The sequence below is a fragment of the Aspergillus lentulus genome (genome assembly GCF_001445615.1).
Source record: "Aspergillus lentulus DNA, contig: Alt01, strain: IFM 54703, whole genome shotgun sequence".
NCBI classification, from domain to species: domain Eukaryota; kingdom Fungi; phylum Ascomycota; class Eurotiomycetes; order Eurotiales; family Aspergillaceae; genus Aspergillus; species Aspergillus lentulus.
The window spans coordinates 2835141-2856196 of record NW_028322123.1 but is presented as its reverse complement, the minus strand read 5'-3'; the positions used below and the strand labels follow the sequence as shown (position 1 = coordinate 2856196).

The 21056-nt window shown below is 50.8% G+C and overlaps 9 protein-coding genes across 9 annotated transcripts; 3 read left to right on the top strand and 6 right to left on the bottom strand.

The window, feature by feature from the left end:
- Positions 1 to 4: 4 nt before the first annotated feature.
- ALT_0879 (Pet127 family protein) lies at positions 5 to 2749 on the bottom strand (the record flags this gene model as incomplete). The annotated part of the gene is made up of 5 exons (XM_089599056.1): positions 5 to 1676; positions 1740 to 1803; positions 1862 to 2033; positions 2087 to 2503; positions 2567 to 2749. 5 exons carry the CDS (start codon positions 2747 to 2749, stop codon positions 5 to 7), a joined length of 2508 nt encoding a protein of 835 aa, XP_089456720.1.
- Positions 2750 to 3752: 1003 nt separating this feature from the next.
- Positions 3753 to 6346, top strand: ade1 (bifunctional aminoimidazole ribotide synthase/glycinamide ribotide synthase; the record flags this gene model as incomplete). Its single annotated transcript, XM_033558792.2, has 3 exons — positions 3753 to 4032; positions 4109 to 4636; positions 4701 to 6346. The coding sequence occupies 3 exons, from the start codon at positions 3753 to 3755 to the stop codon at positions 6344 to 6346; spliced, it is 2454 nt and encodes an 817-aa protein (XP_033414683.2).
- An 881-nt stretch (positions 6347 to 7227) lies between these two features.
- On the bottom strand, positions 7228 to 9122 carry act1 (actin ACT1; the record flags this gene model as incomplete). Its single annotated transcript, XM_089599055.1, has 8 exons — positions 7228 to 7458; positions 7536 to 8307; positions 8383 to 8413; positions 8463 to 8534; positions 8630 to 8685; positions 8800 to 8880; positions 8945 to 8975; positions 9116 to 9122. The coding sequence occupies 8 exons, from the start codon at positions 9120 to 9122 to the stop codon at positions 7228 to 7230; spliced, it is 1281 nt and encodes a 426-aa protein (XP_089456719.1).
- A 2183-nt stretch (positions 9123 to 11305) lies between these two features.
- Positions 11306 to 12025, top strand: fes1 (Hsp70 nucleotide exchange factor FES1; the record flags this gene model as incomplete). The annotated part of the gene is made up of 2 exons (XM_033558794.2): positions 11306 to 11707; positions 11777 to 12025. 2 exons carry the CDS (start codon positions 11306 to 11308, stop codon positions 12023 to 12025), a joined length of 651 nt encoding a protein of 216 aa, XP_033414685.2.
- Positions 12026 to 12827: 802 nt separating this feature from the next.
- On the bottom strand, positions 12828 to 13567 carry ALT_0875 (UPF0220 family protein; the record flags this gene model as incomplete). The annotated part of the gene is made up of 4 exons (XM_033558795.1): positions 12828 to 12891; positions 12952 to 13049; positions 13136 to 13396; positions 13469 to 13567. 4 exons carry the CDS (start codon positions 13565 to 13567, stop codon positions 12828 to 12830), a joined length of 522 nt encoding a protein of 173 aa, XP_033414686.1.
- A 414-nt stretch (positions 13568 to 13981) lies between these two features.
- Positions 13982 to 15411, bottom strand: ALT_0874 (uncharacterized protein; the record flags this gene model as incomplete). Its single annotated transcript, XM_033558796.1, has 2 exons — positions 13982 to 15300; positions 15360 to 15411. 2 exons carry the CDS (start codon positions 15409 to 15411, stop codon positions 13982 to 13984), a joined length of 1371 nt encoding a protein of 456 aa, XP_033414687.1.
- A 564-nt stretch (positions 15412 to 15975) lies between these two features.
- ALT_0873 (Vps55 family protein) lies at positions 15976 to 16554 on the bottom strand (the record flags this gene model as incomplete). The annotated part of the gene is made up of 3 exons (XM_033558797.1): positions 15976 to 16109; positions 16234 to 16447; positions 16516 to 16554. 3 exons carry the CDS (start codon positions 16552 to 16554, stop codon positions 15976 to 15978), a joined length of 387 nt encoding a protein of 128 aa, XP_033414688.1.
- Positions 16555 to 17026: 472 nt separating this feature from the next.
- On the top strand, positions 17027 to 17968 carry pre5 (proteasome core particle subunit alpha 6; the record flags this gene model as incomplete). Its single annotated transcript, XM_033558798.1, has 3 exons — positions 17027 to 17064; positions 17136 to 17247; positions 17330 to 17968. 3 exons carry the CDS (start codon positions 17027 to 17029, stop codon positions 17966 to 17968), a joined length of 789 nt encoding a protein of 262 aa, XP_033414689.1.
- Positions 17969 to 18275: 307 nt separating this feature from the next.
- med6 (mediator complex subunit MED6) lies at positions 18276 to 20744 on the bottom strand (the record flags this gene model as incomplete). The annotated part of the gene is made up of 4 exons (XM_033558800.2): positions 18276 to 18949; positions 19668 to 20148; positions 20213 to 20574; positions 20651 to 20744. The coding sequence occupies 4 exons, from the start codon at positions 20742 to 20744 to the stop codon at positions 18276 to 18278; spliced, it is 1611 nt and encodes a 536-aa protein (XP_033414691.2).
- Positions 20745 to 21056: the final 312 nt, after the last annotated feature.

The window sequence follows — 21056 nt, the reverse complement described above, 5'->3', positions numbered from 1 at the left end:
ATGATTAGACCACACCATCCAGAACGACGACTCCTCGCTTCTTGTCGAGTGCGTCCTCCCTTCGGCGGAATTCGCGGCCCTGCTTGGCGAGCTCTCGCAGTTTACGGATATATACATTGGCCGCGACGCCGCTCTCGCCCTCTCCGCGGATTGCGAGAGCCTTGGCCCGGCGGTTCTGGCATGCAGTGTATAAGGATTGCGCTTGCGGCTGTTTCACCTCGGTCAGCTCCCACTGGACCGTCCACTTGTCGGACGCTGTGAAATTGGTGGGCCGCTCGACGTAGTAGCCGTTCATTTTGTTCTTGACCATGAGGGTCATGGCAAGTAATTCCCGCGGCGCTTCCTGAGACTCCTCCGCGGGTGCGTCTTGAGATTCCGAGGCAGACGATCCGTCTGAAGTTGCTGGTGTCTCTTGATCGGCATCGGATGTAGTGGAAATTTCCTGCGATGAGCCTTTTTTCTTGTTGCTCGATTCAGCAGTCTGGTCCTTTGCGGGGGTGGCTGGCTGGCTTCCTGCTTTAAGTTCTGATGGCGCTGATGTAGGTTTAGGTTTTATACGCTCCTTTGAGGGTAGGTTGAGAATGCGACGCTGGTAGGCCTCGATTTTTTCCTGGTTCTTCGTTTGAATGGCGTGGATTTCGTCATCGGTGACCGGCTCCGCGAAGATATACATGAACGGCGTCTGCGCGTCTCGGGTCTCAAAATGGAATCGCAATGACTTCTTTGGAAATTTTTCGGTGGCTTTGTCGAGGATCTTGTTCCATAATGCTAGGCTGAGTTGAAACTCGGTATCGCCCAGTGCAGTGTCGGACTGACCGTGCAAAGTCTGGTCCATTTCCGGCAAACTGACGTACTGAAATCCAAAGATACGCTCAATATTGTGGAAGGCGACGAAGATGCCATCCATACGCCCAATTCGTACTTGGAGAGAGTACTTCAAGAACGCAGCCCGAATCATGTCGAAGAATTCGCGCTCATAGGACTCGTAGCCGCCGAAGCGATGGCGAATCTCGTAACCGAGGCCATGCTCAAAGTTGCGTACGTCCATACGGATGGACACAACCGCTCGGGTCTTCAGATCGAACATTCCAGTTCCCGGAAGCCTGGGATCATAAGCGTCCAATTGAGACCTCATGACGAAATCGCCCATTGTCGAATAATGGTAGGCCTCGGGAATAGCCTGTTCTTCTTCTGGAGAGATCTTGTTCGTACTTGTCCTCCTGTATCGCTCAAAATCCTCCTTTGGCAGAGTGAGGAGTTTCTCTAATGACTTGCCAAGGTTAATCAGAATGTTGGCAGAGTCAAACTCCTTATCGGCATCAATGGCGTATACACCGTCTTGATACCGGAGGAACATGGCTGCCGGCGCTCGCAAAAGGCGTGTAAATGTACGCAACTTATCTGGGAAGCCCTGTGATATGTTTCGGGCGTCGATTGGTCTCCACGAAGAGAGCAGGTAATGGAAATGAGAAAGTACCGAGGTCATGCTCGACGATGAGCCAACGTACTTTTTCTTCTCTTTTTCTGCAATTCCCCGCAGAGTCTCGTCCCTGGACGAAGTAATGTATTCCTTGAGTGCATCAAAGTCGAATTCAGTGACAGGCATGATGGAGCCCAGATACGGATCGAAGTTGAAGACGCGGGATCGAGGATCACGGAGATGATATACACCAGGGCTTAAGGAACCAGTATGTTAGCTCACCCTCGTGTCTTGAAGAAAAAAATCGGAAGCAACCTACTTGAACAGGACTCTGTCAAGACCGAATGACAATTGAGGAACCGGAGCGGTCTTAATTTCCAGAGCTTTGCATCAGTGAGCTAAATGATCTAAAGTACGTTGAATGAGGAATGAAGCACGTACGGGTAATAGATAACTCTTCGGAATGCAATTCACCAGAATGTCGGCCCAGTACAGAGCGCGCATTTGCCGACAAGGTTTGGACGGTTTCTCTGGCCCCGAGATCTGCACCTCTGGAATCCAGCAGAGTCACAACTGACTGAAGGGAGGACTGAATACGGGCAGTGCTGTCCTGCTGAATTGTGGGTCAGCTACAGGGCGAACTGCAAAAAGAAATGGTGTACTCACCTCGCCTTGGAATGGAGCGCCTGGATTCCCTGTTCTCGCTTTTTCCAACGCGGAGAGCTCAGCTCGCTTGATCTTCGCCGTCACTGTCTCTTTCCGAATTGGTTGACCAGTGTCTGGTGCAGTACTTCCACGTGTCTTTTTTGTAGCTTCCGTGCGTACCTTGGCGTCATCGTCGCGAAGCGTTTTCAGGATCTGTTCCTGAAGGGACATAGATGCGCTGGTACTGGGAGCGGGAGTGGGAGTGGGAGTGGGACCGGGACTGGGACTGGGACTGGGACTGGGACTGGGACTGGGACTGATATTGGGTATTCTGCGAACAACAGGGTCTGTGACATCCTGTAGACCCTTTCTCTTTTTCTTCTTCTTCTTCGTTGGGGGGGAATCGCCCTTGGGAGTATGAAAAATCAGCAGCTGGATCTAGGAGTAAAGCGAGTCTTCGGGCGTAGCTGGCTTCAGAGCCAGTACGAAGAAGAAAAATACCTCATCGGAAGTTGCATGAGTGTTTCCATCAGAGGCCTGCTCATCACCAGATTTAGCGCGTGATAGAGGCGAGCTGTAGAACTGGCGCAACCGGGGACGACCTCCGAGTCCCTGAGCTAAACAGGAAAAGCAGACATGTTCGCGGAGAGGGTCTTTCAAAGACCGCACGGAGGTCCGAAACATCCAGTCCAGATGTATCGCAGTATGCTTGGCGAGCCGTCAGGAACGTCCGTTCAATTGATTTGAGTTGTGGAGGTCAGTCAATGCTGTAAACGCGAGAGCTTGAAGCGTCTCCAGGGTCTTTTTGGCTTTTTCTGCCGGTTGGCGTTCACCGCCCTTGCTCTGTTGATAACAGTTCAGATAGGCCGATGAAGATGGCATACGGAGTAGGTTGGCGATGATCTTCGCTCGGTGTCTTGTTGAGTGACGGAGCTGTCTGAAAATATCAATGATGTGCAGATTGACATATCAAATCTGCTGTAATGATTTCAGGATATTACTCAGCGATAAAACGGCTACGTGCAACACAGTAGTAATAGTGTAGAGGTCTCTGGAACCTCTTTGCACCCTCAGAAAGTAAACTACTTTTGAATATCTCAGTGATGACCCTTCAAATAACAACTATACCACTGCACTGTAGGAAGCAATTGACCGGATACATCTCCTAGTGTAGACAAAAAGCTGAGGGCAATCTGCGCATCGCCAAATCCGGGGTCGGAAGGGAAAAAGAGGGCCCGCCGGTCCGCGACAGAAAAAAAAAAGGTGCGGTGCCTTTTGGGAGAATCTGTGGAAAGCTTCTTTTCCCAACAGCCACATTATCTGCTGTCAACGCAGTTTGATCTCAAGTCAATTCTCTCAAGAGGTGAGGCAATTTCTTGCTTTTGTTTATCCTGGTGTCTGTCGTGATTGACTTGTCCATCCCCTGCCTATCGTGAACATGCAATGAGTGAGGGGCACTAACCAGGTGCCCCTCCGAGCGGCTGCGGTTCATGATTGTCAGTCATCGATGATGGCTGATTGAATCTCTCTGCGCGGGGAATACAATCTGTCTCATCTCTGAATATTACTGCGCGTTTGGACTTGCGGCAGAACAATTGGAGAAATTACAGCCTGCCTCACTACCTTCTCGATAGACCGCTAACGTGAGTCATACCTTTCAGGTTTGCTCGAGAAAACTGCATCCAAGATGGCTCAAGAACAACTGCGCGTCCTTGTGGTCGGCAACGGTGGACGCGAACATGCGTATGCCTGGAAGCTGAGCCAATCGCCCCGCGTCGATATCGTCTACGTCGCTCCAGGCAATGGCGGTACTGCTCAGGGCGCCTCCAGCAAGATTACCAACGCCAACGTTAAGGGAGACGATTACCCTGGCCTTGTCGAGTTTGCGCAGAAAAATGGTGTCAACTTGGTCGTTCCTGGGCCTGAGGCACCCCTTGTGGACGGCATTCAAGGCTATTTCCAGGCAGGTGGGTGTTTTGTTCCCTGCCGGACCCTCTGGGTGATACTTAATAGTATGGGACATGCTATTGACGTCCATGACAGTCGGAATTAGATGCTTTGGGCCTTCCAAGGCTGCAGCCCGCATGGAGGGATCCAAGACCTTCTCCAAGGACTTCATGAAGCGTCACAACATCCCCACCGCCGCATACCAGAACTTTTACGAATATGAGCCCGCACGTCAGTACCTTGACTCTGTGAACCACAACGTTGTCATCAAGGCAGATGGGTTGGCAGCTGGTAAAGGTGTCATTATCCCTCAGACTAAGGAGGAGGCCCACAAAGCGCTCCGCGAAATGATGCTGGATCATCAGTTTGGAGACGCTGGTAATGAGGTTGTTATCGAGGAGTATCTTGAGGGTGATGAACTCAGTATCCTCACCTTCAGCGACGGCTATACGATTCGCTCCCTCCCTCCTGCACAGGATCACAAGCGGATCTTCGATGGTGACCAGGGTCCTAACACTGGCGGAATGGGCTGCTATGCTCCAACTCCCATCTCATCGAAGGAGGTTCTGGAGGAGATCGACCGCACCATTGTGCAGCCAACAGTTGACGGCATGAGAAAGGATGGTTCGTTTGATTCAACCAATTTCGAGCTTTATCGGACGCATGCTAATAGATTTGATGAAATCAGGTTTCCCCTTTGTGGGCATCCTCTTCACCGGTCTCATGATGACCAAGGACGGCCCTAAGGTCCTTGAATACAATGTCCGTGGCGGAGACCCGGAAACCCAGACCTTGCTCCCGTTGCTCAGCGACGATACCGACCTGGCCCAGATCATGGTTGCTTGCACTGAACACTGGCTTGACGGTGTGGACATCAAGATCAAACCCGACTTCTCCACCACTGTCATTGCCGTAGCGGGTGGTTACCCCGGCTCCTACGCTAAGGGCAAGGCAATCACTCTGGATCCGGCACCTGAAGACACATTGATCTTCCATGCCGGCACGAAACTCTCCGGCAACGAACTGCAGACCAACGGTGGCCGTGTTATTGCTTCCACCGCTACTGCATCCACTCTCGAGGAAGCACTCCGCAAGAGTTACGCTGGCATTTCGACAATTCACTTTGAAGACATGTTCTACCGCAAGGATATTGCGCACCGTGCCTTCAGACAGAGAGACGCAGCTGCTTCCCAGCAGCAGCAGGCTCTCACCTATGCCTCTGCTGGTGTGTCCATCGACGCTGGCAATGATCTCGTCAATAAGATCAAGAGCTGTGTCGCTCGTACGAAGCGCCCTGGCACGGACGCTGTGATTGGTGGCTTCGGAGGTCTCTTCTCCCTTGCGGCCGCCAACTCTGCATACCACCCTGAATCTCCTACTCTGATCGGAGCGATTGATGGCGTCGGAACCAAGTTGAAGATTGCCCACACTGTGGGTGTGCACGACACCGTAGGAATCGATCTGGTGGCCATGAACGTCAATGACTTGGTTGTCCAGGGTGCCGAGCCCCTCTTCTTCCTTGACTGTTACTCTTGCGGCAAGCTGGACGTCGAGACCGCTGCCGCCTTCGTGACCGGCGTCGCGGACGGTTGCGTGCAGGCGGGCTGTGCCTTGATCGGTGGTGAAACTGCCGAGATGCCAGGTCTCTTCGTCGACGAGACCTACGACGCCGTTGGTGCCGCCGTCGGTGCCATCAACACCACCGGTAAGAACGCCAAGTCCATCCTGCCGGCCACCTCTGCCATGCAAGCCGGTGATGTCCTGCTCGCATTGGCGTCCTCTGGCCCCCACTCCAACGGATACTCGTTGGTCCGTAAGATCGTTGAGAGATCCGGACTGAGCTACAACGACCCTGCCCCCTTCACCATGCCTTTCTCTTCCTCCGAATCTCTGACCCTGGGCCGCGCCCTCCTCACCCCTACCCGCATCTACGTCAAGCCCATCCTGAAGGCTCTGTCAATCCCGCCCTCCAACGGCGCCAGCGGTTCCTCCGCCATCAAGGGTCTCGCCCACATCACCGGTGGCGGTCTGGTCGAGAACGTGCCCCGCATGCTTCCTTCGACCCTCTCGGCACACATCAATGTCTCCGCCTGGCAACTGCCCCCCGTCTTCTCCTGGCTCAAGAAAAACGGCAACGTGACCGCCACCGAGATGGCGCGCGCCTTCAACTGCGGTGTCGGCATGGTCATCGTGGTCGAGAAGGGATCCGAGGCCGCCGTCAAAGAACTCTTCGAGAAGGAGGGTGAAGTCGTCTACCAAGTCGGGGAACTCAAGCCCCGCCAGGACGGCGAGGAAGGCTGTGTACTCGAGGGTTTACAGACCTGGGATGCTTGAAACTGCTTCTGAAAACCAAAAGAATTCTTTCCCTTTCTTTGTTACATACTATATCTCATGACATGCTCTCTGAAAGTCTTTTTTGATTATTTATATTTTTGTTGACGACAACTTGACTTGCCTACTACATAAGTGATGACGAGGGATGAATGTCAATAACACCTTAGGTTGGGTGGAATGCACTTATAGAATGAATACAAGCAATACCCACACGTCTATATACTCCTCGAGTACACCTGCTAAGGTTCTAGGCCTGATATCCATGCGATAAAACTGCCAACCACCGTCGGTAACTGCTTTCTGGTAGGCACGAGAGCTAGGTTGTGACAATCACAAATAGACGGACTACAAGACGTACCTCTGTGCTCTCTACAGGACTAGCAGGAGCCCATGCCAGCAGCGAAGAGCCAGGTTCTCCAGCGGTATTTGAAGACAAAGAGCAGGCCGGAGACCAGAACATCAATCTGGTGAAAATAGGAAGCAATAGGATTCAAACATGCGCTGAACTATACGAGGACTGTCACACGCACTGTCCGCAAGACCCCATGTACACTCCTTCTACACTGCTTCCTTTTATCGGCTACCACTACTCCTTCTGGCCTCATTCCGTGAGCCGTCCGAAATTGCCAGTACACCGAGTAACAAGCATATCAATGGTAAACCATCTCTATTTCACAACTAATATAAAAAATTCCTTTTCCAGGCAATCTTTTCCTCATAGTGCGAGTAGAGAAGGCCTGCATGTCACCATTCCCTCCATTCCGGTCTTTTGATACAACGGGACAGTACGAGCGAAGAAAAAACCAAATGCAAGAGCTGTAACCCGGTCAGCTTAGTGTCATGGAAAACTCAGGAGGATAATGGAGGAACACCGTCATACCTTAGAAGCACTTGCGGTGAACGATCGAAGGACCGCTCTCGTCGTACTCCTGCTTGGAGATCCACATCTGCTGGAAGGTGGACAGGGAGGCCAGGATGGAACCACCAATCCACACAGAGTATTTACGCTCAGGAGGAGCAATGATCTTGACCTTCATAGACGAGGGAGCAAGGGCAGTGATTTCCTTCTGCATACGGTCGGAGATACCGGGGTACATGGTGGTACCACCAGACTAAAGAGAGAAGAAAAAATAAGTACACAGTTGAGAAAGAGACAGCATGAGCCGAACAGAATGGCAGGAAGACTTACCATGACAATGTTACCGTAGAGATCCTTACGGACATCGACATCACACTTCATGATGGAGTTGAAAGTGGTGACGTGGATACCGCCGCTCTCCAGACCCAGAACGCTAGGCTGGAAGAGAGCCTCAGGAGCACGGAAACGCTCGTTACCAATGGTGATGACCTGACCATCGGGAAGTTCATAGGACTTCTCCAAGCTGGAGCTCTGGGAGGCAGTCTGGATCTCCTGCTCAAAGTCGAGGGCGACGTAGCAAAGCTTCTCCTTAATGTCACGGACAATTTCACGCTCAGCGGTAGTGGAGAATGTGTAACCACGCTCAGCCAGGATCTTCATCAGGTAGTCCGTCAGATCGCGACCAGCCATGTCGACACGGGAGATGGCGTGGGGGAGAGCGAAACCCTCGTAGATGGGGACAACGTGAGTGACACCATCACCAGAGTCCAGGACGATACCGGTGGTACGACCGGAAGCGTAGAGGGAGAGAACGGCCTGGATGGAGACGTAGAAGGCAGGAGCGTTGAAGGTCTCGAAGACAATCTGGGTCATCTTCTCACGGTTGGACTTGGGGTTGATGGGGGCTTCGGTCAAGAGGACAGGGTGCTCCTCAGGAGCGACACGGAGCTCGTTGTAGAATGTGTGATGCCAGATCTTCTCCATGTCATCCCAGTTTGTGACAACACCGTGCTCGATGGGGTATCTGAGGGTGAGGATACCACGCTTCGACTGTGCCTCATCACCGACATACGAGTCCTTCTGGCCCATACCAATCATGATACTGCGTTGGAATCGTCAGCGACCATGACTCGAGCTAGCGCAACAGCTGAGAATTAGGAAAGGGGGAATAATTTACCCATGGTGACGGGGACGACCGACAATGGAGGCTATCTCGCAAGTTAGCGTTTAATTGTTCAACTTAAAGCTGTCGCGCACGATGATTCAGGGAGAGGAAACCGCCAGTAGGGGAATAGCCACCCGACGCAAGGGCAACGGTTGACACATCCCCTGGCGACAACCTGCACAGTGACATCAAGGGATGACATGTGGTAGGAGGGGTTCCCTCAAAATGTTTAGGATTATGGGGTGAGGGGTCGACTTACGGAAGACAGCACGGGGAGCATCGTCACCGGCGAAACCGGCCTTGCACATACCCGAACTACAAACCAAGCGTCAGTACGAGATACAAAATATTGTGTTCATCATTTCAAGAGCATTCTCTCGCTGCGTTGAACAGAAAGAAACCCAAGGGAAGCACTCCGTGAGAGACAACCGATGCCAGCGCTGGAAGGTGCCAAAGGCGCCAGTTGAGCGACCGAGAGCTCGGACGGTCAGGAGGCTCAGGAGCGGGACTCTTTGGATTTACAACGCCCAAGTCGAGAGAGAACCGTTGTGATGCTGAAGATAAAAAAACATACCCATTGTCGATGACGAGAGCAGCAACTTCTTCTGTAAATTGGAACGATGCAATTGTCAGTTGTTGTTCGCTATGTGGGTGTAAAGCAAGCGAGCAGGAGGGGGTGGAACGGGGGGTTTGTTTGGTGGCAGGGAGCCCAAGCAAAGCTGTTGAGGTGTCAGAAACCACGTACCTTCCATGGTGACAGAAATAGGATTAAGACGAAAACTACAGAGAAGAAAAAAAGAAAAATAAAAGAGAAGAGAGAGAGATATAGACTGATGGAGGGGGAAAACGAGATAGAGGGGAGGTGGATGGAAAGTTGAGTTTGAGTACGTAAGTTGGGAAAGGTTGTTGTGTAGGAGGGAGAGAAGTTCGAAGTAGGGGGAGAGAGAGGAGAGAGGAGAGCGAGAGAAAGGAAGATAGCTAGCTGGGCTGGCTGGCTGGGTTAGCGGTAACCGTAAGTAACTTTGTAAGTTGGTGGTATTGGTCGGGGGCGGAGGAGAAGGACAAGGAGAAGGGAGAGTGGGTGCTGTGGTGGGCTGCGACTGGTCCAAAGAAAAGAAAGCGAACAGTCGAGAGGCTTAAAAGTCCACCCAATCTTAGTAGTCTTTCTTTGCTAAGATTATTGTTATGCCGATGATGATGTTGGTTCTTTAACCATACAGTTGTAACGACTATGGATCGTCTTGACAGTGATGATGTTGGTGCTTGGATAAGAGGCAAAGAGGGTCGTCGGGTTTGGTGCCGCTTCGTATAGGAGGCCGTCCACCGCCACTGGTACCGTTATCAAAGTATTTATACCTTAGCTACAGAGAGACCAAGGAGAATATTCAGTACTACAAAAATGATGCCTATTTGAAGTTGAATTTATCATGATCACATAGACTAATGTTAATAAGTCCCAAAATATTGCTGCCTCTCATGATGATGCGGCTGCTGATGAATGATGCTCGGTAGACTAACCCGTCAATGCCGTACTCCGCAGAAGTCTAGAAATACTAAGGCAGAATCATTTTGACAATTCCGGATCTCGTCCTGGAGAAAATCATTTGAGCACAGTGAGTGGTCACGCTTAGGTGGCCTTTCAAGAGGCCAGGAGGATGGCAAAAACAATTGCGCACGCTTCGTGGGGCTGGTCCCTATCCAAGAACCAGAAATAGATGTTCAATGCCTCAATGATCATAATAATCGGAAGCTTGGGAATGGTTCCTCCTGTCACTGGGCGGACCAGAAAAAGGGTTCATCCTCGTCCCATAAGCTAGATTACTTACCAATCATCGAATCCTAGGCCTAACCCTGACTCCTTCTGGATGATGATCCTAGGCTTCCACATACCATTCATTATAATATGGGGGTATTCTTCTATATTCGAATATTTGGGATGATTGGCCATCGCAACCCCTACAGAACCCTACTGCACGTACTAGTATCGGTTATTCTCTTGATTCTCTACAGAACCCCTGTAAGATTAGGTCCCGTCACAGCAGTCCATCACTGCGGAAGCATCAGCCAGATGGTCTACGGTCTACAAACATATGTACATTAGTAATACGGAATAGTCTCCGGACTCAATGTTATTACCTTACTGACTCCATGTGCATGAGTGCCTGATTGACGCGGCAAAATGTCAATGATCTCCTGTATTCTCCTATCATCTTGAAGAGGCGGAGACCTGGTTCTGGGCTTACATTCTCACCTCACCGCCTTTTGGAAGGACTCCAGGTCCTCCATAGATAGAACAGGGGTCAACCTTGAGATTCAATCCCTTCTCATATGCATATAGTACACACTATTACTTGAGAAGACTGAAGAGACACAATCAAGAAATCTTCTTCGGATTCCAAGATTCAAGACATCACACTCGGAACAGCTGGTGACCATATCAGCTTCCAGCCATAACTCATCGCGGGGTTAAGCGGCGGATGGCGGGGCAGCTTCCAGAAGAGCAAGATCTAAACAGCCATCACAGTGTCTTATATCAATGATTCAGGGCTAAGATATACTGTTGATCTTGAAACTATGTTCCCAAATGTCAATCCCAAACGTAGAATCGCCCTTAAAATCATTCTATCAACTATTCTTTTCTTACTGGGGTCGTGCAGCGTGTGTGGGAGTGGAAGCGGGTGGAACATCCATGAATCATCTCGATTCGTCAGAACCGTACCGCCCATCTTCAGAGGTACTCCAAAATAGAGCGATAAGAAAAATTATCTGAGACACATTTTCTCCGTCATAAAGATTACATTATATTCAATTCATTCAGTCGATTAAATCTAACATCTGAATTCATCCTCTTCATACGTCAATTGCTATATTTTGAGCACATTCTCCAGGAACCGCAGTTTTCGATTCTCGAGCAAATCACCATCAGATCTTCACCATGGACCCCAACATGAACAATCTCCTCAAATGGAGTATCGAGAACTCGACCTCAGCTCGGCAGGCCGGCGATTCCAATGACGCTGCTCCCGCCCCTACCACACGCAGCAATCTGAACCCTGAGATGCTCTCCGCTCTGTTCGGAGGCCCCTCAGATGCCGACCTCATGAAAGCCGCGATGGAAGCGCTGCACTCGGACGAAGTCGATCTTGAGAACAAGATGATCGCATTTGACAACTTCGAGCAGCTCATTGAGTCTATCGATAACGCGAACAATCTGGAGCCACTGGGTCTGTGGACGCCGCTCGTGGAACTGCTCAAGCACGAGGAAGCTGAAATGAGACGCATGGCCGCCTGGTGCATCGGAACTGCCGTGCAGAATAACGAAAAAGCGCAGGATAAGGTACATTCTTTGTTACCGGCTCGCTTCCTGTTTTACTGTGGAGAAAAATGCTAACATGTCCGTCTTCAGCTCATCGTTTTCAATGTCCTCCCAACCCTCGTCGCCATGTCCACCTCAGACCCGGCACCCGCCGCTCGCAAGAAGGCAGTGTACGCCATCTCTTCCGGAGTCCGCAACTACCAACCCGCTATGGATGAGTTCGTCAAGCATCTTCCCGAAGGATATACTAGCGGAGAAAAGATCGATGCGGCAGATATGGATGCTATCGACGCCTTGCTGGACAAACTCAGGGCTCACCCGTCCGAAGTCTCCGCATGAAGCTACGTCTGCGTTATAATGAGACATACTCCCTCGTTTGCCGTGATGCTATCACGCATGTGAACATCGCGAACCGGATGAATGGCTCCGATAGAGGCAGAAATACCGCCGTTCCTGCCGCCCGCCATTACTGTGCGTGGCCCCGCGTGTCTGGGCCGTCGGTAGGCGAAACCCCGGCTTGGTTGTATAAAAACATGAATAGCTCCGATTCGAGTAGCTATGCTTGACGGGGTCTCATCCTGCTACCTGTATATCAGGCGAAGTCGAGCGTTGGGCATGACTCCGCTAGGCTGCTATGTTTGCGCTTCCAACCATTGCTTCGAGGCCGAAGCTTGCATGTTGCCTGAGTGCGGATATGTAACCATGTGCTACATGCATTATACGTGTACATGGAGATTATAGATCAATAATACAGAAACAAATTTAACTATTTGCGTCGGCTTGCGTAATCTTCACTGTTTCAAATGAAGTTCGAAAGGCCGCTGCCTAGCCTTGAAAGTAAGTACCTTATGCTAATGCCTAGACTGTGTACACGTTGAATGACCTTTTGAATGTGCCACCGCTACTTTGTGTTCTCTACGCAACAGGTTCGTGATCTTCGAAATTCCGATTCTAACAATTCATCAAGTATAAACATAAACATGAGCATAGGTATGCCAGGCTGAAAGTACAAAACACTTCAAGTAACGAGTGCGCCAGTCAAGAGAAAACAAATAAAGCATGGGCTGTGACGCACCGAACATGCTCCGATTCATACCAAGAAAACATCAAACAACGCACGAAACTTGAAACCAGTCCATGGCTACAACGCGAGGTTGTAGGTGTAATCATCCTCTATATTCTGCGAGATCCATAGAACAATAGTACTGTAGCAAATCAATCAGCAAACGGACAGATATATAGATGCAGGAAACGTATCAACATACCTTAGCATGACCAAGCCATTAGCGACGACATTAGCGATTCCAAAATACAGCGTCGGTAACGGGTACTGCTTGATCAGATATTTCAAGACCATGACCGTCTGTTTCCATCCCCAGTCAGCACTTTCAGTCCTGTCCTCAACCTCCGCAGCAGGAGCAAAGAAAGAAAAGAAGAGAAAAGACGAACCACACTCCCCGCCAAACCACCCGCCAGAAGCGCAAACCCCAGGAACAGCACAAATCGCGCCTTCCATGCCACTCCGCTGCCACTGTAGCTGAAGCTATCTGCCTGCAGCCGCGACTTCTCAATCGAGTTGATCACCAGCATCCCGAGCGCCGAGCAGATGCCGGGAATCCAGTCGACGAACTTGACGTTTACTTTGGACCCGTTGCGCGAGCTGTGGGAGAATACGGCCGCGTCGACGAGGAAGAAGAACCCGAGGGAAAACTGGTTGCAATATATGGTCAGTAACTCATGTGCTTTGCTGCGTTGCGTTCAAGAAGACGGGGTCGAGCTCACCAGAGCTCCCGACGTGTAGACGCCCGCACTGCGGACGGTCGAGTTATTCAGCCATTCGGGCTTGGACCATCGGAAGAGGCGGTTATTGGAACCTTCCATTGCGAGCTTTTGTTGGAGTCAGATGACGTATAAAGTAGCTGTGCTATGGCAGGCGTGAAAGTACGTATATTTGCTCGATCGACGTCCGCATGCGCAGCTATCTGGGGTTATGATGCAGTTGGTGACCGGAGCTCGGAGATTTACAATATCCGACATATGGCGTAGCGCATGATGCATCCTCGCCTGTTCCATATCAACATAGAAAATAACGGGATTATGTGGCCCTGAAAGAATCATGTCTGAAATCGTTGGATTTACTTTTGCAAATACTGGTGTGCAGCGAGTCAGGCAGGCGGTTACAGTCTACAAAGCAGCTCAAATAATGACGTTGAGACCCCGAATCTAAAGTAGTCCATCTCAATGCTTCAAAGTTATTCATGACATCGTATCTCATTAATCTGTACCAGACAGATGTCAATCCTCTTCACAAAATAGCCTCAAGAACTCGTCTATATATGTCATTGCCTTTTCTTTGTCTAGCAAAGGCGGAAGGTCCTTTGCCGCCCCGTCGGTACTGGGGCATTGCTTCAGATACTTGCGGAGGGCAAATGTTGATGCGCGATAAGTTGCATGATACATCGCCTTGAACTCATCTTCGTCGGTACAAGAAGTTGCCCCTATCTCCGTGGACAAATTCACATCCGAATCGATCCCATTGCCATTTTTGGCTGTGCTTGTAGGTCGCGATGAGCGATTGAAGCCGTACAATCGCATGCACGTCAAGATCGTACGAGTGATGGTATTTTTATTCTCAGAAATAATGGTTTCGGCATCCTTAGGTGTCGCAGAAGGCTCCAGCTTGTCGTCCGAAGACGGTAACGCCGTCGAGTGTTCCCTTCGGGACATAGATTCCACTGGATTCGGGGTGTTCTTCCGCGAAGCAAAGTGGCTTCTACGGCTGCTGGGTCGGGTCGGTTCATTTCGGAAATCAGACGGTCTGAGGGGATGCAGATTGGCTCCAATGGACAATGACCGCGACCGCTGAAAGGCTATCTTTTCCAATAACGGCAGCGACGGTTCCTCGGGCTCATGTTTGATTCTGAAGGTCTGTAGATGTTGGGAGGGATGAGAAAGCGAGTTGGCCATCAACTGGGAGACCGCCTCTCCTCCTTTCTGTCGCACTTTCTTGTGATGCTGAGCAGCCGTCTCAAACAGCGTAGCAACTCTTTTACGCTTGGGACTGGGTGACCGAATGTCCGGAAGAAATTCAGCAAATCGTCCATCGCTGGGGAGCCCGTCCGGATCTTGCGGTGGGGAACAATGAGCCTGAGTCTTTGTGATGAGGGACGAAGAAAGCGGGGTCGCATAGATTCTCAGCTCCTGCTTATGAACATGAGATGCATATTCATACGGCTCGGGAGAAGACGAGATAGGCGGAGTAGGTGGCCGTTCAACTGAGGCTGCGCTTGACAGGACACCATGGACCATTAGATCTGTTGTAACGAGACCAGGGGCCTTGGTTCGAGAGGGCCTGTTGATACTGAGAAGAATTCCGACCGGACATTGAAATGTCTGGAACTTTTCTAATTCCTCCTCCTCCAGCCATATATTGCCCAGCAATTTGCTCTTCAGCCATTGTGATGTTTCGACGTCAGCTGTGTGTACTTCAAGGCTCGGTCCAGTTCTCGCGTAAAAGGGTATCAGTGCGGGATTCACGAAGCTGCGAAAGGCTAAACTTGAGTCTTTGAGTGTATCCGATTGCCAATTCGACGTCCGGTCGATTAGACGTAAACCTGTAAATTCAGTAGTGAGCAGCGCGTAAAGCAGAGGGCCCAGTCGCGTGAAGCGGTACCTTGAAGCACAGATTGCCTGTTCAGCGCAATGGATCCAGACCAGATGTCCATGGTAGAGTAATTATATGGCCCGAGAATCGCATACCTTGCCAATGTGAAGATTCGCTGGTACAGATACAGGCGCACTTTACCAGGTTGCTATAGTGGAGGTTTCTACTTGCAACACGACGCGCTCTGGATACCGGCGCGAGGTCACGTGTCGTCTACTCTGTCTACGTAAACTAATTAGTCCACATGGCTGTATCCGAAATCTTGTCTAGTTACCAATACCATGCCAATATATAGCATGAGATTCTAACGTATCATCGAAGATTAAGTCAAGCTAGGGGTATTATCCAAGAAATACCGTGGCAATGCTCTATATAACTTCGCATCGGCTATAGTACACCGTTCGTATCGCTGACAAAACAGGGTCAAAAGAAACAGGCTGCAGTTCATGAAATTTCACATAAGAGTAACAGTAGGTCAAATCAAGCGGGGAAAAACAACTCGTCACTTGTGGTGAGCCAGTGCCCTAGGACTTCACAGAGGTTTATGAACGGTCTGCTGGAATGGTGTCGTAGAAAAAGTATCCGCCCTCGAGCGTTCCCCGTTGCGGCTGACACTTTACGGAGATCAAAACTCCTCTTGCTCCTTGAAGAACATCGAGAAACTGATAATAGTGCCGTAAATCAGAAGACCTCCGAGGATGGACATGATCATGGCAGGGACCTGGATAGCGCCGCTATGCGCAAGCACGGCCGGCAGGGCTAGAGTCATCCGCATTAGACACCAGTCATATGACGAAGGTTTGCAAGGCATATAATGAGGATATCCCATGAGACGCAAATGCGATGGAGGACAGATGATAAGCAGTAGGCTGAACAAACTTACCAATACCCATCAACACTAGGAAACCAGTCAAGAAACGCCCAAAATCAGCGACTGCATTGCCGGAACTGTCCATAAAATCGTCTGGATTAGCGCATCGAGCGCAAATCCAGTTCGGTAGAGGAGCGATGACATATGTCGCAACCACAATCAACGGGAGGAAGTTGTGCCAAAGAGCGGAGGAGAGGATGACCAGAAGAAAGCCAATGGCAAGAACCTAAGCAGTCAAGATATTGGATCAGTACAATGCGCCACCAAAGCAATAATGAGTAACGAGGGACTCACAAAGGAGAGAGCGATAATAGTCTTCAGACCTGCCATCATGGCTGCGGATATACAGGACCTCGAAGGGCCCAAGGCAGGTGAGATATGAGGGATTCGTTCTCTGTAGACAGAGCCAGCAGCGACTTATCTCCAGATATCAAATATGATCTAAATCACAGCGACTGTTTTGTCTGCATCGAGACGGTCTGGGTCGTTTGAGTGATAAGCGTGTGCTAGCGGCACAGCTGCAGCTGTGGAGGTGACGTTGGCAATGGGGCATATTGGCAGCCTCAGGCACGCAGGCCCGAGCTTACCCAGCAGGCGGAGAGCTTCCCTTACTACTGACAGTTGCTAGAGGTCACCGCGTCAGTCGCTCACTGCCTGCTTCGATACTGCTTGTGTCTCTTCCCCCCTCTCTGCATCATCAATCTTTTCCAATCTCTTCCTGTCGGTATTGAGCTTCCCAGGTGCAATATTCTACCAAGTCTGAATCCTCCTTGAGACACTCCCTCCTCAACCATAGCCCGCAATCATGTTCAGAAACAATTACGACAACGATGCGGTCACCTTGTAGGTCCACCGAGCTATCCTATCCATGATATAAAGCTTTCTCATAACTAACAGGCTATTGATTGGGACAGCTCGCCACAAGGCCGGATATTCCAGGTTGAATATGCACAGGAAGCAGTCAAGCAAGGATCAGTTGTTGTAGGACTTGTCAACAAGACACATGCCGTGCTGGTCGGTCTAAAGGTACGAACTGTCTTCAGATTTACTTGCTCCTATCGCAGAGGACAGCTGATATGCTAATACGGTTTGCTCTGACTTCTTCTAGCGAAACGCCGAGGAACTATCATCCTACCAGAAGAAGATCATCGAAGTTGACTCCCACATGGGCATTGCTATCGCCGGTCTGGCATCGGACGCTCGCGTGCTCTCCAACTACATGAAGCAACAGTGCCTTGGTTCTAGAATGACTTACGGCCGTCCGCTGCCAGTGGATCGTATTGTTACTCAGATTGGCGACCGCGCCCAGACCAACACTCAGCAATATGGCAAGCGACCTTACGGTGTCGGTCTGCTCGTTGCAGGTGTCGACGAGGCTGGACCCCATCTGTTCGAATTTCAGCCGTCCGGCATGACTCAAGAGATGCTTGCTTGCGCCATCGGGGCTCGTTCGCAAATGGCGCGGACTTACCTGGAGCGGAATCTGGACAAATTCGCCGACTGCAGCCGGGAAGAGCTGATTAGCCACGGCCTTCGGGCTTTGAAAGAAACTTTGTCTCATGACAAGGAGCTGACGGTGGACAACACATCTGTCGGAGTGGTGGGACTTGCTGGAGAAGGGGCTCAGGGCAAGATCGAGACCTTCAAGTTATATGATGGCCAGAGCATCTCACCGTTGCTGGAAGCTCTTGAGCAGACAGATTCCGGGGAGACGAAAGAAGAGGAGTCGATGGAGGTCGATTCATAGTTCCCTTTGGACTTAACGCCGATAGATATGCAAGCTTGATCTCTTTCCTCTTCTTGTGGATCCGCTTCACTATACTTATTCTATACTCCGGCATGTTCGGTAGTGCGATCTGATTCGGGATATGGTTGTGGGATTATGCATCCATCACGGATCGTGCGAAACTAAATGCTAGCAATTCGTAATAGTAGTATCTCTTGCATTGCATCATTCGTCTAGTTCTATTTCATCCCATCATGTATCCGAGCTGCTAGCTCAAAACAGTCCTTGAGCCGAAGCCAGTACCAACAGCAGTCCGCTTGGACTAAACTCATTCCTGACCCCAATCCAGGTCCATCCTGCCGTTGCTAACCCGGTACTCCAGCAGCTTCGGCAGAACCTCGCGAGGATCCTTCGCCTCGACTAAGATCTTGCCGTTGTCTGCCCCAATGTACCCCTCCTTGACGGCACTCTGCACCCACGACAGCAGCCCATCCCAGTACCCATTGACATTCAGCAACACAATCCCCAAATGGTGAATACCCAGCTGATTCCACGTCGTCATCTCCATGACCTCCTCAATAGTTCCAAACCCACCCGCCAGCGACACGAAGCCCGAACCAGGTCCCCCGGCCATGACCTTCTCAGCCATAAGCCGCTTGCGCGTATGCATGTCCGGCACAATCGTCGTAATCCCGTACTCCGACTCCCCCAGCAGAGCCGTCTTGTCAAGCGGCTCCTTGATGGTCCGCTCCGCGCTCTTCCCGCCGCTCTCCGTGGGCTTCTCCTCCCCGCCCTTGTTGTCGTAGCCTGGTTCCACGCGGACGAGCGCCCGCGGGATCACGCCGTGGACGGCTTGTGGGCCGGAGAGGGAGACGAGCGTGCGCGCCAGCTCGCCCATTAGCCCCTTGGTGCCGCCGCCGTAGACGAGCTGGACGTTGTTCTTGTGGAATTCGTGGGCGAGGGCTCGCGCGGTTTCCATGTGGATGGGGTCATTGCCTGCCACTGAGCCGCAGCTGAAATGAATTGCATTGTGTTAATAAGCTTTTCGCCATAGATAAGGTTGAGAGCGTGTTGCTTGGGAGGGATGGCGTTTCCGGTGGATGGCGGGGAGGGGAGGGATAGCTTACAAGACACAGACGACTGTAGGCTTGTCTTTTTGTGTGGTGGCCATGGTGATCGCTATGGTTGTCACTGATTGAAGGATCTATGCTATAATGCTATGAATGGAAAGAGATGAGTCCAGTGTTACATTCAGGGACAATCGTTGTTAAGTGGGTGACTATAAATATATCTCGCGGATAAGCTGGTACAGTCCGCGGCCTTAAGAATCAGCCAGGTCAGAAAGATCAAAGAGCAATAATAGCTTCTTTTCTGTTCGGATATCTCCATGAAAATCTAACCATGTTTAGGATTATGGACAATTGCTTGACCATGTTTACTTGCCGTCTTATGAGTCATCACAAGTGGGTTTCGGTGATAAGTAGCTGCAGCCTAGCTGTACATTGCTTGATCGAATCCATTCCTGGATGCGATAGTTGTGACTCATTGCTGTACTGCCACCTGCTCTAACTTCATTTAGACCTGGTAACGTAAAGAAATGCTTGTTTTCTTATGAATAGCCGCATCAATATTATGTCTCTGGGGTATCTTGTAGAAGTCTAATGCAATAACGAGAACATGCTTCAACCGCCAACTCGGCCCTTTTTCTTCTTCAATCTACTCTCATCAGAGCTAGATGGAGTGCCGACCTTCTCCGGGCCCTTTCCTGGTGTATCCACTCTCACCAACGGAGTGCCCATCTTGGTAGGGATCGTATTTGGCGGCTGTTTTGCTGTCGCCGTCCGATCTACGTCATTGGCCTTGGACATAATAAACGATCCGGGCTCGCCGACCAACGGATTCTCATCCATGTACTCGTCCTCATACCTGAGGAACAGATTTAGCGATTCAGCGAGTGTCCTCGTATCCTGGAATGTAGAAGCAGTGTTCCCCGTCTGCGACCCCACCAGGGGGACTCTGGCCGGATTCTCTGCATCGGGCATGGGCGTGTTCTCCTTGCTCTGCTGAGACGGAACGCCAGGTTGACCGGCATCAGCCGGTTTCGGAGCTGGTGGTAGATAGGTATGCCCATGGGCCGGGGTGAAGATTGGCAGCGTCGAGGCGGTTTTCAGAAGACTGGTTAGCGATGTGACAGCAGAGAGCTGATGCGATTCGGTCAGCCATGCCCTTCCACAAGTGAGAGAGATAGAACCATTGTAAACGTACAATGCGGTTACCAACGACACTAGCAACTGAGGGAGCCATGTAGATACAATCCCCCACTACAAAGAATGTCGCCAGGACCACCACCTCATCTTCCTGACCAGCGCGCTTTCGCCGCATCTGCTTGCGGATCACCCATACGTTCGATGGTTCGTGAGCGAACTGAGTATCTGTCTGCGCAGCGGCTTGCAGTGGATCGTAAGCGACGACAAACTCCAGGCCTTGCATAGTCCGCAATCGCCCTTCAAAGGCTTCGCGGGTCTCGACGAAATGGCGAAAGGCTTCATTGTAGTTGGCCTGGATGGCGAGGGAGGCGTTATTCGAGGTGGCGTCGAAGAAGGGCGACTCGGCGAAATAGAACAGAACTGATCGTTGCTCATCGTGTCAAAAATTGAGGTCTAATATCTGCAAGCTTGCTAAGCCCAGAGAAGCTGCCCTTACTGTTATTCGAATGCAGATATCCTCCCATCATCTGGACGTGCGGGGGAGACCGCCAGAGGATCTCCTCTAACGAAGCATCCTGGGGACCGGCCATTGAGATGCTTCTTAAACTTCCAGAATAGACCCAAGTTGACACACGCGTATAGGTCGAGAGCTAGGTCGCAGCGAAGCTCAATTGTCTTCCCAGGGATCGCTGGTGTGTGACCACAGATGCTGACCAGTTGATAGCTCTCCGCAGAGACAGAAAGTGATGTTTGGAATGTTTGCAGCATGTTCCACAGCTGCCGCATATCGTACCAAGTAAAGCCTAAACTACCGTAGTGCACGATATTGATGCTTATGAGAACCGCAAGCTACTTGTGACAGAACCAATGCAGAGAAATGACGAGTATGTATATATATTTGT